At 33.6% G+C, this 15268-nt stretch overlaps 1 protein-coding gene across 1 annotated transcript; it reads left to right on the forward strand.

The window, feature by feature from the left end:
* Nucleotides 1–1363: 1363 nt before the first annotated feature.
* LOC135950606 (uncharacterized) lies at nucleotides 1364–2042 on the forward strand. The gene is made up of 2 exons (XM_065500138.1): nucleotides 1364–1962; nucleotides 2015–2042. The coding sequence occupies exons 1-2, from the start codon at nucleotides 1364–1366 to the stop codon at nucleotides 2040–2042; spliced, it is 627 nt and encodes a 208-aa protein (XP_065356210.1).
* Nucleotides 2043–15268: the final 13226 nt, after the last annotated feature.

Below are 15268 nucleotides of genomic sequence, written 5' to 3' on the forward strand. Positions count from 1 at the left end.
CAACTGAGACCAATGACAATGTAGATGCGACTAATCCAAAGTCTGTATTCAGTTTCCACTTACATTTACACAGCGATGGCCTAGGCCGTCATATGGGTCCGCAGGTTATTACAATTTAAAACACATCCAAATGTATACTATTATGTCAATAGGAAAACATAAAATAAAATTGGTTAAGAGCATACAACTAGCATCCGATTCAGATGAGTCCTATTGCTATTCCATTGTAAAATGAAATACATATTAGAATTAAAGAACAAGACAAAATCGAACAAAATGTCATCGTACTTGCATCTGAATTGGATGGCTAAGTAATGTAGTATCATATTGTTAATATAGTTTTGTTGTTTGTTTTGGTTCATCCGTTGTCCCGTTATTTATTTTTTGATGTTTCTTTGTTTTTTCTATTCTTTCTGTTTAGGTTGCATCCTTTTGGTAATAACTACATTAAACGTATTATACTATTTTTAACAACGTTAGAATCTATTGTTGCTTCCTTTTTTATGCAACTTTGCTGGAAGTATTATACTAGATTCTAGCGAGTAAACCGTTAACGGGTCCTTAAATATTGTTTGCCACCATATTATGCTTGTTATTTTAGCATTAAAAAACACTTGTCAAATTGTCTTCGACATAAGCACTACGTGCATCTTACTGAAAAACTAAATATATTCCTTATACGAGGTAATATTTATTTACAATAAAAAGAGATCTTCGTCTCTAATTTAAACTTGAAATTTGTTTGTTTTATTTTTATAACAATTTTGGAAAACTTGGATTGATGCCAAACATTTGGTCCTAGCGAACCGGATTTTGAAACGAGTACTGGATCTTTAGGCATCATTGAACTCCATCATCCCTTGGCAACAATACAGTCCACCGGCAATATATATTTATTACATATTTTATTTTTCATAAAATAAGGTACGTAAATATATTTCAATTTGAGCAAAAGTGAAGTGATTAAAATTATTTTGTTTTTAACGCGAAAAAAAATACATATTTCATTTGTGCTTTATTTTAAATATAAAACTCTTCGATTTTAGAAATATTGTCACTATTTCTTGTTTTGTTTGAACAAATAAATTAAATTGTTTAGCCGTATTATAAACTAACGAGATCATTGTCGATATTATTATCGCATTCAAATTAGTATTTCTTACATTTTCTTTTGTGCGATTATTTGTTTACAGATTTACATCTGTAAATTACAATAACAATACAATATTTTTCTTCTTACATTGTATTGGTCACCCTATTGTCGGTCAGTTTGACTACAAAATAGTTTCAGTATATATTTTTGTTAAATTTTTTATATTTTTGTAATTAATTTTTATATATTATCGAAAATTTAATAAGGAAAATGCTAGTCACTCCACTTAATAGATTCATAAGAGCATCGGATGCTCTTATTGCTTTTGAGGCAAATTTTAATGATTTTCCTGAGGACATTCATAATGTTTATACCTTGGAGGTTCAGAGCGCTGAAATAAAATTGTTATGGGAGAAAGTTAAAACAACATATGAGGCCTGTTTGGATTTTTTGGAGAATTCTGATACAGAGCCTAGTGATGTAGATGTAGCTGCTTCTAAATATCAGGTCACATACGTAGCCTATATGAAATGTTTAGGTTCGATTAATGAGAAGGTGAGCAAATTTAAATCGGTACCGAACGCAAGTGATTCGCCAGTAGTGAATTCTGATTCTGGGCATACTTTGACTCTACCCCCTTGCGATGTCGACGCATTTGGAGGGGATTATGATTCTTGGCCGGCCTTTAGAGATTTATTTACGGCGATTTATATAAAGAGCTCGCGCCTTAGTAATGTAGAACGCCTTTGTCATTTAATACGTAAGACCGAAGGTGAAGCTAAAGATATTGTTTTGAAAAGTCCGTTGAGTAATGAGGGCTTTGAAGTAGCCTGGCGGGATCTTAAGATTGCATATGAGAATCCTCGTATGTTAGTAAATAACCAACTGAAACTTCTGTTTAGTCTGCCTTCCTTTGACAAGGAAACTAGTGCCGGACTTAAGACCTTAAAACGCGGTATTAGTTTCCTTGTCAAAGGAAGGCAGACTAAACAGAAGTTTCAGTTGGTTGTTTACTAACATACGAGGATTCTCATATGCAATCTTAAGATCCCGCCAGGCTACTTCAAAGCCCTCATTAATCAACGGACTTTTCAAAACAATATCTTTAGCTTCACCTTCGGTCTTACGTATTAAATGACAAAGGCGTTCTACATTACTAAGGCGCGAGCTCTTTATATAAATCGCCGTAAATAAATCTGTAAAGGCCGGCCAAGAATTATAATCCCCTCCAAATGCGTCGACATCGCAAGGGGGTAGAGTCAAAGTATGCCCAGAATCAGAATTCACTACTGGCGAATCACTTGCGTTCGGTACCGATTTAAATTTGCTCACCTTCTCATTAATCGAACCTAAACATTTCATATAGGCTACGTATGTGACCTGATATTTAGACGCAGCTACATCTACATCACTAGGCTCTGTATCAGAATTCTCCAAAAAATCCAAACAGGCCTCATATGTTGTTTTAACTTTCTCCCATAACAATTTTATTTCAGCGCTCTGAACCTCCAAGGTATAAACATTATGAATGTCCTCAGGAAAATCATTAAAATTTGCCTCAAAAGCAATAAGAGCATCCAATGCTCTTATGAATCTATTAAGTGGAGTGACTGGCATTTTCCTTATTAAATTTTCGATAATATATAAAATGCCAGTCACTCCACTTAATTGAGTAATTGAGTAATGAGGGCTTTGAAGTAGCCTGGCGGGATCTTAAGATTGCATATGAGAATCCTCGTATGTTAGTAAACAACCAACTGAAACTTCTGTTTAGTCTGCCTTCCTTTGACAAGGAAACTAGTGCCGGACTTAAGACCTTAAAACGCGGTATTAATAGTTGTCTTACATCCCTTTCTATTTATAAAGTGTCTACGGATAATTGGGACCCAATTATTGTCTTTATATGCATTCAAAGACTTCCTTCATCGACAGTTTCTCTTTGGGAACACAGTGTAAAGAACAAGACCGCTCTCTCCCTTTGGCAAGATTTGGATAACTTTCTGACGGAAAGAATTCTGACATTGGACTGTCTTAACAATCTTAAGGGTAACGTTTTGGAAACAAAGTCAAACCACGTGAAATATTCTGTACCTTCTGACGATGTTATTTCTTCGAATATTTCTTGTATTTTATGTCCAAACCAATCTCACTTTTTACGGACTTGTCGACGATTTAAAAGTCTTCCAATAACTGACCGAATTTTAGCTGTGAACGAAAATAACTGTTGTTCTAATTGTCTTTCAAGGACACACCATGTCAGCAATTGTAAAAGCAATAATAATTGTTTAATTTGCGATAATCGACACCATACTATGCTTCATCAAGAGCCAATAGAAAATTCAAACGTGGAATGGCCTGCTGAGGTTCTTCGACCCACTAACTCGTCACCGACTTATCAACGACCTTCTACTTCTACTAATGTTACGCAAACTCGACAAGTATTTCATACACGTCAAAATCAATCTGTTATCTTAGGAACTGCATCGGTAAATATCATACATAATGGCAATAGGTATCAGGTCAGAGCTCTTATTGATTCAGCTTCGGAATGTTCATTTGTTAGTAATCGATTACGAAAAAGGTTTAAACTTCCCACGCATTCTGCAAATGCTAAAGTTTCTGGCGTAAATAATGCGGTTTCTGTAGTTTCGAGAAAGGCTTGTTCTCTGAAGATCGGCTCTGATTTGGATTCTTCTGTAGTACTGAATACAACGGCCTTTGTTTTGGCAGATATATCGGAGAATTTGCCTTCGATTTCTGTAAACGCCGACATTAAAGGATTATTGCATAGCCGGCCTGTTGATATTCTTATTGGGGCTGATTTATATCCGCAAATTATGTTACCGGAAATTCGACGAGACGTATTAGGGTCATTATTGGCTCAGAGAACAATTTTTGGCTGGATACTGACAGGTCCAGTTAATTCTATATAATTATCAGTTAATGGTATTTCACTAACTCGGATTTCCTAAAAGACCTAATGCTGTCATTTGATTATTTCTCTTTTTATTACTATGGATCTACATCTATGAATTAAACACAAATGAATTCAACATTTTAACTAACATTCGAATTGTATATTTACATTATCATTAAAAAAGCTCATTGAAATATATTTACGATTTACCCTAGTATGTATTATTTTACTATAATATTTATAAAAACAATGCCTTTAATGGTCAGTTGATGGATCTGTCTAAAAACCATTCAGTTGATGGATCTGTCTAAAAACCATTGCCCGCAAGGGTCAGTTGATGGATCTGTCTAAAAACCATTGCCCGCAAGGGTCAGTTGATGGATCTGTCTAAAAACCATTCAGTTTATGGATCTGTCTAAAAACCATACCTATGCTGTTAACATTACAACATACATTAGTGTTGCAAGGTGGCCGGCAATGTTTAGGTTGCATCCTTTTGGTAATAACTACATTAAACGTATTATACTATTTTTAACAACGTTAGAATCTATTGTTGCTTCCTTTTTTATGCAACTTTGCTGGAAGTATTATACTAGATCAGCGAAATGCAAACTCACACCACTACAGTTTTTAGATATTGTAGTTGTATGAGTTGAGAATTATTCTCTGGCAAAAACAAATAGCTGAAATAATGAAATAAACAATCATAAAAGCGTAACACAACCTGCTTCTATCAATGCTCATGCGAGACTGACTGTTTTTATACAATGTGTGTGCTTGCGTACATGTGAAAATAAAAACAAGAGAGCTCATTGCATTTCGCTGTACTAGATTCTAGCGAGTAAACCGTTAACGGGTCCTTAAATATTGTTTGCCACCATATTATGCTTGTTATTTTAGCATTAAAAAACACTTGTCAAATTGTCTTCGACATAAGCACTACGTGCATCTTACTGAAAAACTAAATGTATATATGGGTCCAACTCTACCGACAATGTAAGTGAAGGTCGGATGGGTCCAACTCCACTTACATTGTAAGCGAAGGTCGGACTCCACTGACATTTAATCGTCTTAAATTTCTCTTTCTGAAGCCGAATATTTCTTTTAATATGAAAAACACACAACAACACTTGCTATTTTTAATTTATTCTTAATTATTTATTTTTAATGCCACAATCACGGTTAAACCACTTGTACTTTCAAAAACAATTTACAATATGAAATTTTTCTTTGAAAGAATAGAAAAAACAAAGAAACATCAAAAAATAAATAACGGGACAACGGATGAACCAAAACAAACAACAAAACTATATTAACAATATGATACTACATTACTTAGCCATCCAATTCAGATGCAAGTACGATGACAACATTTTGTTCGATTTTGTCTTGTTCTTTAATTCTAATATGTATTTAATTTTACAATGGAATAGCAATAGGACTCATCTGAATCGGATGCTAGTTGTATGCTCTTAACCAATTTTATTTTATGTTTTCCTATTGACATAATAGTATACATTTGGATGTGTTTTAAATTGTAATAACCTGCGGACTGCTGGGATACTACTTGTATGTGAGAAGAGAGAGAAGTTGTTGTTGTAAAAAAATTAGAGGCTTCCCTTCTTGTTATTCTTTGTAGAGAAACAACAAGAGCGGAAACTAGAAAAAAACTCAAACCAAAATTTTACTCAAAATAATCACACATACGAGTGTTGTTTTTGTTTTCACATTATTTTATTTACTAATACATTTTCGCCACGTAGGTTTTTGACAACTGAGTTAGGTCTTTGACAGCAGAGTTTTCGCTCTATGTATATTTCTCTGTGGTATGAAACACGATACAACAATATTACGAAGTATAATCATTAAGGGGCCCATAAACACACTGCTCATGCAATAAGCATTTGTTAGTAAATTTGAAATTTTTGTTTATGTTTGCGACACACAGACAATGCAGTATGAAAAATCAAAATAGAAGATTAATTGAAGTTTTTGAGAATGATATTAACTCTAATTTGGAGCATATTAGACTTTGGATGACTGCCAATTCATTAAAGGTTAACACAACTAAGACTAAAGCCATGATGTTTGGTCCTACTAACCGTTTCTTTTCTAATTTAGATGTGTTCTTATGTGACGATTCTATACAATTTGTTGAACATCATAAATGTTTGGGTGTGGTTCTAGACTCTAAACTCTCCTTCAAGAATCATATTGACACCGTGTCGGGTAGAATTTGGGGTTCTTTACGTAATATTTATCGTACTAATCTGTTTTTATCTAAGGATGTGAGAACAAAATTAGCACACGCGATTCTGATGCCACAGATTCTTTACTGTTTTGAAGTTGTATCCGGGACTATCGGTTTGTGTCTTACTAGATTGAAGCGCTTGGTTAATTCGATAGTTAGATTTGCTTTTAACATTCGACGTAGAGAACATATTCCGAGTCTGTGAAATGCTTTCTTGGTTGTTCTTTTAATGAATTTGTAAAGTTTCGTAATTTGCTAAAGTTTTATAAAATTATGAAAACTGGTAGACCTTCTGTTATATGCGATGCATTTATTTTTTCTCCTCGCAACAGGAATCCTCACTTTGTTCCCCCTAGGATATTTAAATCTTTTTTCAGTAGGTCTTTTGTTGTTAGGATCACAGGTTATTGGAATAGTCTGCCATTAGAGTTGCGTGTTTTCACGCACTCTAATAATGTTTTCAAAGTAAAACTTTTACAATATTTTTCAGACCCTTTGTGATCTCCTCAATTAATATTGTTCTTGTTTTCGTTATCCCTAACTGGACCGTATTTCATTTGTCTCTTTTTTTCTATTAAATCTTGACATACTTATCTATACTTTTTTTTATCACGGCTGGGGAGCCCATTTGAAAGTATTGTAACATGAAATTTATTGAATATTTAAACCTTGTTTTTATACTTAGGTTTCTTGCATTACTATGTAATATTATTTTGGCCAAATTGGCTTTTTATTACTGAATAAAAAATAAAATAGTTTTGATTTTGAAATGAACTCGTACTGCTGACAGTTGTTCAAATGAACAATAATATCATTTTTTATAATTTTTACAGCTTATAGCTTCGTTTTGATAATAATTTATTTTTTACGCATATTTATACTTAAGATAAATAAAGTTATAATCGTACTAAGATGAATAATAAAAAAACTTAATATTTGTTAGTGTTTGTCTTCATTCAAATTAAATGCTTTACAATATTTTTGTTTTGAAAACAATTAGTTGGCAAACTGTATGTATGTAGATGACATAAAGAAAAAAGTCAAAAATTTATTTGAATTCAACATTTTTTACATACATATGTATGTAAATACATTTTTTATTTTAATTCAACATTCTTTACATACATATGTACGGGCCTTTTCGGAAATGCATCACTGCACTGCATTTGAAGCGCATCTGTGATTAGTTTGCGATGCTGATGCAAATCAGCTGAAGCTGTTGCGCAGACAATGCATCAGCCATTTTTGTGATGATTGTTTGATGGTTTTTTGCGCATCATCTGTTTCTCTGTTGCTTTTTAGAACTCAAGACATCTTCAATCCTGCTAACTTTTGAATTTTAGAACGCACTGCGCATCAGATGCAGCGCAGTGATGCTTTTCCGAAAAGGCCCTACATTAGGAATATAACTATTGATATTTTTTGCAAATATGCAAATTGGCATAGCAAGTCGAATAGAGCATTAAAAAATATGAAAAACCATGGTATTTTTTCGCGGTTGTTAAAAAATTTCACGCACCAAACGCAATAAAGATTTTCATAAAATATTTTCAATTATTTTGAAATACAATATATTTTATTTTAATAATAACTGCGGATATACTTCAAAAGATAATTTTTAAATAAGGGAAGAATCCCTCACACTTTGTTGGGATTTAGCCTCTAATATTCAATTGAAGACACGTCACTTGTTATCATATCAAAGGTTTATTCTTGAATGAAGTTAAATTTCAGTTAGTTTAAAAATACAAAGTAGAACATAAAGCAAAAAGAAAAACAGAGTAGTAAATATTCGCATTGTTAAACAGAGTTGTATCATATGTGCATATTACATCTCAACACTTCTCCTCAATGCCAATATTTATATTCCAATACAATATAAATAAATAAGAATTACATAACTAAACCCAGAAGTTTAGAAAAACGTTCATGATTAACCTTTTGCAAATTCTTGGTTAATACATCAGCAATCATATCCTTAGTATTACAATATCTTAAACTTATCAGCTTCCTCTCATACAAATCTCTAACGTGGTGATACTTTATGTCAATGTGCTTACTACGAGCATGGTATATGGGGTCCTTCACCAGTTGTAACGCTCCCATATTGTCTCCTTGGATTTCAATGACTGCATTGTCGTATAATTTGATTTCCTCTAGCAATTTACCGATGTATGTTGCCTCCTTGGCTGCAGAAGATAATGCCATATACTCAGCCTCAGTATTTTATAAGGCCACTGATTGTTGTTTTCGGCTTTCCCATGAAAAATTCGCACCTGCTAAAAGGAAAGTGTATCCTGTACAGGATTTGCGATCAACAGCATCTCCTCCCCAATCTGCGTCGACGTAGCATTCGATTGGATGGCCAGTTTTATAATATTTCAGTTGCATATTTTTGGTCTTGCTTAGATACTTTAGCACTCTTTTCAATGCGGTGAAATGTTCCATGTGTGGATCGCTGTTCTTCTGAGATAATTTTGAAATAGAGTGTATGATATCAGGTCTGGTACATAGACTAATGTACATAAGAGATCCAAATAACGACTGGTATTCAACCTGGTCCACTCTTTCACAATTGTCGTTATCGCATGCGATGTGGAAATTCGGATCCAAAGGTGTTGTCACTGATCGACAGCTATCCATATTATATTTCCTTAACAACTGTTCAATGTTCGACCTTTGACTAATTGCAATTGAGCCTGTTGGTCCATCTCTCTCTATCTCGATATTCAAAAAATGGCTTACTCGTCTCATACCTTATTTATTCGATAGAGCTTCATTTACGGTTTCGGGGACGTTGATATTTTCTGAACACATCAAATTAACGGAGTTGTATATTTGGTGCACCTGTGCGACAAATTTTAGGCCTTCCAGGTCTCCTCCTTTCTGGAACTTCTTCGAAACCTTAAAATTCATCTGCTGACTCATAGTCACCTTCACTTTGAGTATTAACTTCAACATTTTCCATTATGTCATCATTTTCTCGTTTTTCAACTCCTTTTGGCAACAGTTTAATGTCAACAAATTCCTTTGGTTCCGTTTCTATGAAATAAACGTCTCTGCTTATGATTACCTTACCGGTAGCCTTTTCATATAAATGATAAGCTTTAGCAGTATCTGAATACCCGACCATAATGTATTCCTTACCCTTCGGTTTAAATTTATTATGCTGTTTCTTGTCCAGAGCAATAGCAATTGACCCAAAAGTTCTCAAGTGCTTAACTACTGGTTTACGTCCATACCAAACTTCACACGGCGTAACGTGGCCTAATGCTCTCGTGGGGCAGCAGTGTTGATTGCTTCAGCCCAAAGGCTTTCTGTAACGCCTCCATCAACCAGCATACATCTCGCCATCTCCACCAGCGTGCGATTAAACCTTTCTGCGACGCCATTTTGTTGGGGTGTATAGGGTACGGTCAACTGCCGAACAATTCCATTCTCCTTCAGGTTGTTATCAAATGCTCCATTTACATATTCGGTGCCATTGTCGCTGAGCAATAAATTAATTTTCTTATCGACCTGCCGCTCAACCATTGATTTAAATTCCTTAAATTTCTCGAACACATCAGATTTATTTTTCAAAAAATAAACAAACACATATCGGCTTTTGTCATCGATGAAGGTTAGCACATACTTTGCACCGCCACTGGAAAATGTTCTCATAGGGCCACAAACGTCGCTGTGTATAATTTCCAGCAAATCATTAGCTCTGTTCTCCGAATGTTTAAATGGTCTGACACTTCATTTACATTGCAAGCAAACATTACAGCTTATGTTGTCAGGGATGTTGAGATTCACGCCAAAAACCATTTCCTTATTTATTAATTGTCGCAAGCTGGCAAAATTCATCCAAAACGTTTATGCCATTTCATTGCCTCCTCAGTAGTCTCACATGAAAAGAAACATTCATTATTATTTACACCACATAAGAATAAACCGCCGACCCTTTTAGCCGTTAACAAAACCTTACTGCCTTTCCCTATTACAGCCTCCGTGTCGTTGAAAGTTACAGTACAACCATTACTTACAGCTTTACCAACCGAAATAAAATTACATTGCAAACACGAAACATAAAGAACCTCCTTCAATGTTATGTCGAATTCTCTTATGTAAACCTGCCCTTTTCCCTTGGTTTGAATTCTGTTACTACCAGCAAGTATAATTTCCTCCGAATGTTCTTCAAACTCGTCAAACATGTTGCGGTAGCAACACAAATGGGCAGAAGCACCGCTGTCGACGCACCAAACGTTCTGTCGCACCACACACTCGTTTGATATAGAAAAAGCACGATGTGTTTGATCATCTTTCTGTTCTGCTTTTGAATTTTTTTTTTTGCATTGCGCTGCATAGTGACCACCTCTGCCGCAACTAAAACATTTAAAATTTTTTCCTCGAGAACCGTTGTTTCCGTTGCTATTGTTGTTGTTCTTGTTATAACTGTTTCGTTGATTGCGTTTTTTTTCTTTATTCTCCCGCGCCATAAAAGCTTGCACGCTATTGTCTGCACTTGTTTCGTTCTTGTTAATCTTTCTGCGTTCACCTTCCTCAATCAGTTTCACCTTCAGTGTCGATAATTTTGGGAGATCATCCCTTGCCTCAAGGGCCACTACTAGGTTCTTGTAAGATCTTGGTAAGCTAGCGAGTAACATAATCACATACAGCTCCTCCTGAAGGTTGACACCAATTCCGCCAATTTGTCAACGATCGAGCCAAAATTACATATGTATTGTTGAACACACTCATCTTCTGTCATACGGGTTTGTAGAGGCTGCTTAAACAACGTAACCTTTCGTACGGGTCCCTTTGGACGGTGCACATACTTTAGTGCTCTCCAGGTATCACTAGATGTTTCACAATTCTTTATGTGAGCAATCTGCATTGGTGTTGAACACAATATTATCGTAGATGTTGCCTTCTCATACTTGGGAATCCATTCAGCTAATCCGTTCGTGCTACTTGGCACAGGCTTTGGTAAAGTTCCTGACACAACCGACCACAAATCTTGGTGGATTAGCACGCTTTTCACCTGAAGACTCAAAGAATCATAGTTCGTGTCATCCAACTTCGGAACATTAAACATAGAGGCCATTTTCATATAATTTATTAATTTATTTCATCCTATGCCACTGGGCCCATAACCTGTTGGGATTTAGCCTCTAATATTCAAATGAAGACACGACACTTGTTATCAAATCAAAGGTTTATTCTTGAATGATGTTAAATTTCAGTTAGTTTAAAAATACAAAGTAGAACATAAAGCAAGAAGAAAAACAGAGTAGTAAATATTTGCATTGTTAAACAGAGTTGTATCATATGTGCATTAGAGTGACAGCCGATTTTTTTTTTTAGATTTCGAAGATTGCCGGGTTGAATATTGTGACACTAGGTCTAAAAGTTAAGTGCTGAAAATTTGGGCCAAATCGGACAACGATTTCTGGACGCGCATCGAGGTCAAAGTTCAGATATATGCTAAATTTTACTATTTATATGGAATAAATAGGTAAATCTCGTTAACTTTCTGCATTGTTTTCTAGAAATATGTAGATTTATTTATATTAATGAATATTACATTAACATTTTTTTTTTGGAAATTGACCCTGTATCTCCTTTCGGTCAAAATGACCCAAAAACTGTATTTTTCAGTTTTTTTTTTTTAAATTTTGCTACTAAAAAAATACTTTTGCAATTGAATGCCAAAGAATCGAAATGTGTACGTAATTATCGTTGTAATGAGATATAAATGACAAAAGTTGGTTAAAAAAATGGTAAAGTTATTACAAATTCGCCAGACCATTAACGTGTCTCAGGCCACTTGAACAAGAAATTTAGGAAAAAAAAATTAACATATTTCGAGAAAAATTAAAATAAAAGCTAATTTTTATTTAAAATATATCCGTATTTACTTGTGTATGAGTTTTTGTTTTCGAAGGATACCGTTAACCTATTCGCAGGTATTACCAAAAAAAAATATTTTTTTAACGGCTGTTTCGAATCTCCATTTTCAAATTTTTAAAAATTTTGTTAAACAAATGTCAGAATTTTTCGATCATCACATTGGGATTTATTGAGATCATAATAGGGAATAAAAATATGAAAAAATTATGTCAATACCTGTTACAGTTTTTCCGTACCTGCGATTTAAATTTTGCGATTTTCAAGAAAAACTATTTATTTGTCCATATTTTGGCGAATGAGGCCAATTTTTTTACTGTTATACATTTTAAGTAAAATCTATTCATAATATTATAGCCCTGGTAATTTTAAATATAGTCTGAAAGTTTTACTAAAAGCGGATAACGTTAACCTTTAAATCGTGAAGGTCAAAGGTAAAATTTTTCAATATTTGGAATTTCAAATGAAAATATAGCAAAATGTTATATATTTTGGGCCGATTTTAATGAAACTTGAGGAAAATATAACATAAAGTCCAGAATTTAAAATAACAGCACAAAAATGGAAATTAACCCTTAGCCGCACTTGGGGTCCAAATGACCCTCAACTTTTAAAATCTCGAAAAACACAGCCATTTTGACCCCAAGTGCTCTTAAAGGTTAAAATCCATTTTTGCACTGTTGTTGTAAATGATAGACCCCAATGTATAGTTTCCTAAAGTTTCATTAAAATCGGCCCAAAATATATAACATTTCGCTATCTTTTCATTAGAAATTCCAAATATTGAAAAATTTGATCTTTGACCTTCACGATTTAAAGGTTAACGTTTTCCGATTTTAGTAAAACTTTCAGACTGTATTTAAAATTTGTAACAGTAAGGAAATTGGGCTCATTCGCAATCGAAAAACTCTGAAATTTGTTTAACAAAATTTTTAAAAATTTAACAATGGAGATTCGAAACAGCCGTTAAAAAAATAATTTTTTTTTGGAATAAGTTAACGGTATCCTACGAAGACAAAAACTCATACACAAGTAAATACGGTTATATTTTAAATAAAAATTAGCTTTTATTTTAATTTTTCTCGAAATATGTTAATTTTTTTTCCTAAATTTCTTGTTCAAGTGGCCTGAGACACGTTAATGGTCTGGCGAATTTGTAATAACTTTACCATTTTTTAACCAAATTTTGTCATTTATATCTCATTACAACGATAATTACTTACACATTTCGATTCTTTTGCATTCAATAGCAAAATTTTTAAAAAAACTGAAAAATTTGCATTTTTCCCGAATTTTGGCGATAATACAGTTTTTGGGTCATTTTGACCCAAAGGAGATACAGGGTAAATTTCCAAAAAAAAATTTAATGTAATATTCATTAATATAGATTTTTGGTAATTATTCGAACTTTTTATATATATAATTTGAAAGTAAATTTTTTAATTAGGCCTAATTAAAAAATTTACTTTCAAATTATATTCATTAATATAAATAAATCTACATATTTCTAGAAAACAATGCAGAAAGTTAACGAGATTTACCTATTTATTCCATATAAATAGTAAAATTTAGCATATATCTGAACTTTGACCTCAATGCGCGTCAAGAAATCGTTGTCCGATTTGGAATTTTCAGCATTTAACTTTTAGGCCTAGTGTCGCAATATTCCACCCGGCACTCTTCAAAATTTTAACAAACATTTTTTTCCATACAACTGATTGTCACTCTAATGTGCATATTACATCTCAACACACTTGCAAAAAAAAAAAATGAAATTATTTATATAATTTTTCAGAGAAAAAAAAAATGGTTTATTTTAGAATTTGGTGTTGGTGCGTGATGTTTTTGATTCCAATTGACCTAAAAAAAGGATTTTCATTACTTATTCAACATTGGCCATCACGTGGTGGTATGCCAAAAATTTCGCCAAATTTAGTTAAATCCCTAATGTACATATGTATGTACTTTACAGAAAAACCCTGTTGGCCAAGTCTTCAAGACATCATCGATGATGCGTACAGGACAATGTTAAATCATAAATGGTTTGTTGTCGACAGCCACACAGTGCGGCCAAAGTAGGATTGCCAAATGTCTCGATTTTCGCGGAATTGGCCCGCTTTTAGTCATGAAATCCCGCTTTTTTGGATTTTCTAAATTTAAACAATTAGTAGTGGAACTGATATGTATATATTTCCCGTGAGCAAATATTTATTCAGAAGAGTTCGTATACTTAACCAGTTATTTCTTAATGATCAATCGGCTCTGAATACCCATGAATTGGAGGCGTTAGTCAATAAAGATAATTGCCAAACTCAACAAGAGCTTGCGAAATCATTTGGAACTACTGAGTCAGCAATTTCAAAATGTTTGCAGGAAGCAGTATTCATCCAAAAGCAGGGAAATACGAATTGAAGCTGAGACACGTTGAAAGAATTCTGAAATGCTGCAGTACCTGTTAAAAACCACTTAAAACAAAGTGGTTGGGTAGTTTTGCTTCATCCGATTTATAGTCCAAACGTTGCCCCCTCCGACTTCTATTTGTTTCAATTGAAGCAGAACGTTCTCTCTGCAATACGCTTCACTTTGGAACAGAGTATCCGATATTGGCTTGATTCGTTCTTGGCCTCAAAAGATGTGCAGTTATTTTGGCTCTCAATATTTTCCAATATATTTTTTTATTTTTTGTATGGAAAATTTCCAAATCAAGTTAAAGTAGCAAACAAAACAACAAAACATGTTACGTATTTTTTATACTGGACGAAATTTTCTTTAATTTAACTCTATTAAATGATTTACACATTTATTGCGTAAATTTACAATTTGGGAAAAATACAGTAGCGGAGTTCACTATTAAGTGAGAAATTGCAAATGCAAAATTTTACCGTAATCCAATAATAAAATAAACAAAAAACCTTTACAATTTTGCATTTGCAATGATGCAAGACCATTCGCACTTAATAGTGAACTCCGCTAGTGTTAAGATAGTTGAGGTATAATTTATTATCTTTTGTCCCGCGAAAGTTTTGAAAATTCCGAAATTTTTCACCTATTTTTAAAATTGCCCCGCTTTTTGCAAAATGTTTACAATGGTGAAATGCAATATCGCGATGTTAGA

The sequence above is a fragment of the Calliphora vicina genome, chromosome 2, assembly GCF_958450345.1.
Source record: "Calliphora vicina chromosome 2, idCalVici1.1, whole genome shotgun sequence".
NCBI lineage: Eukaryota > Metazoa > Arthropoda > Insecta > Diptera > Calliphoridae > Calliphora > Calliphora vicina.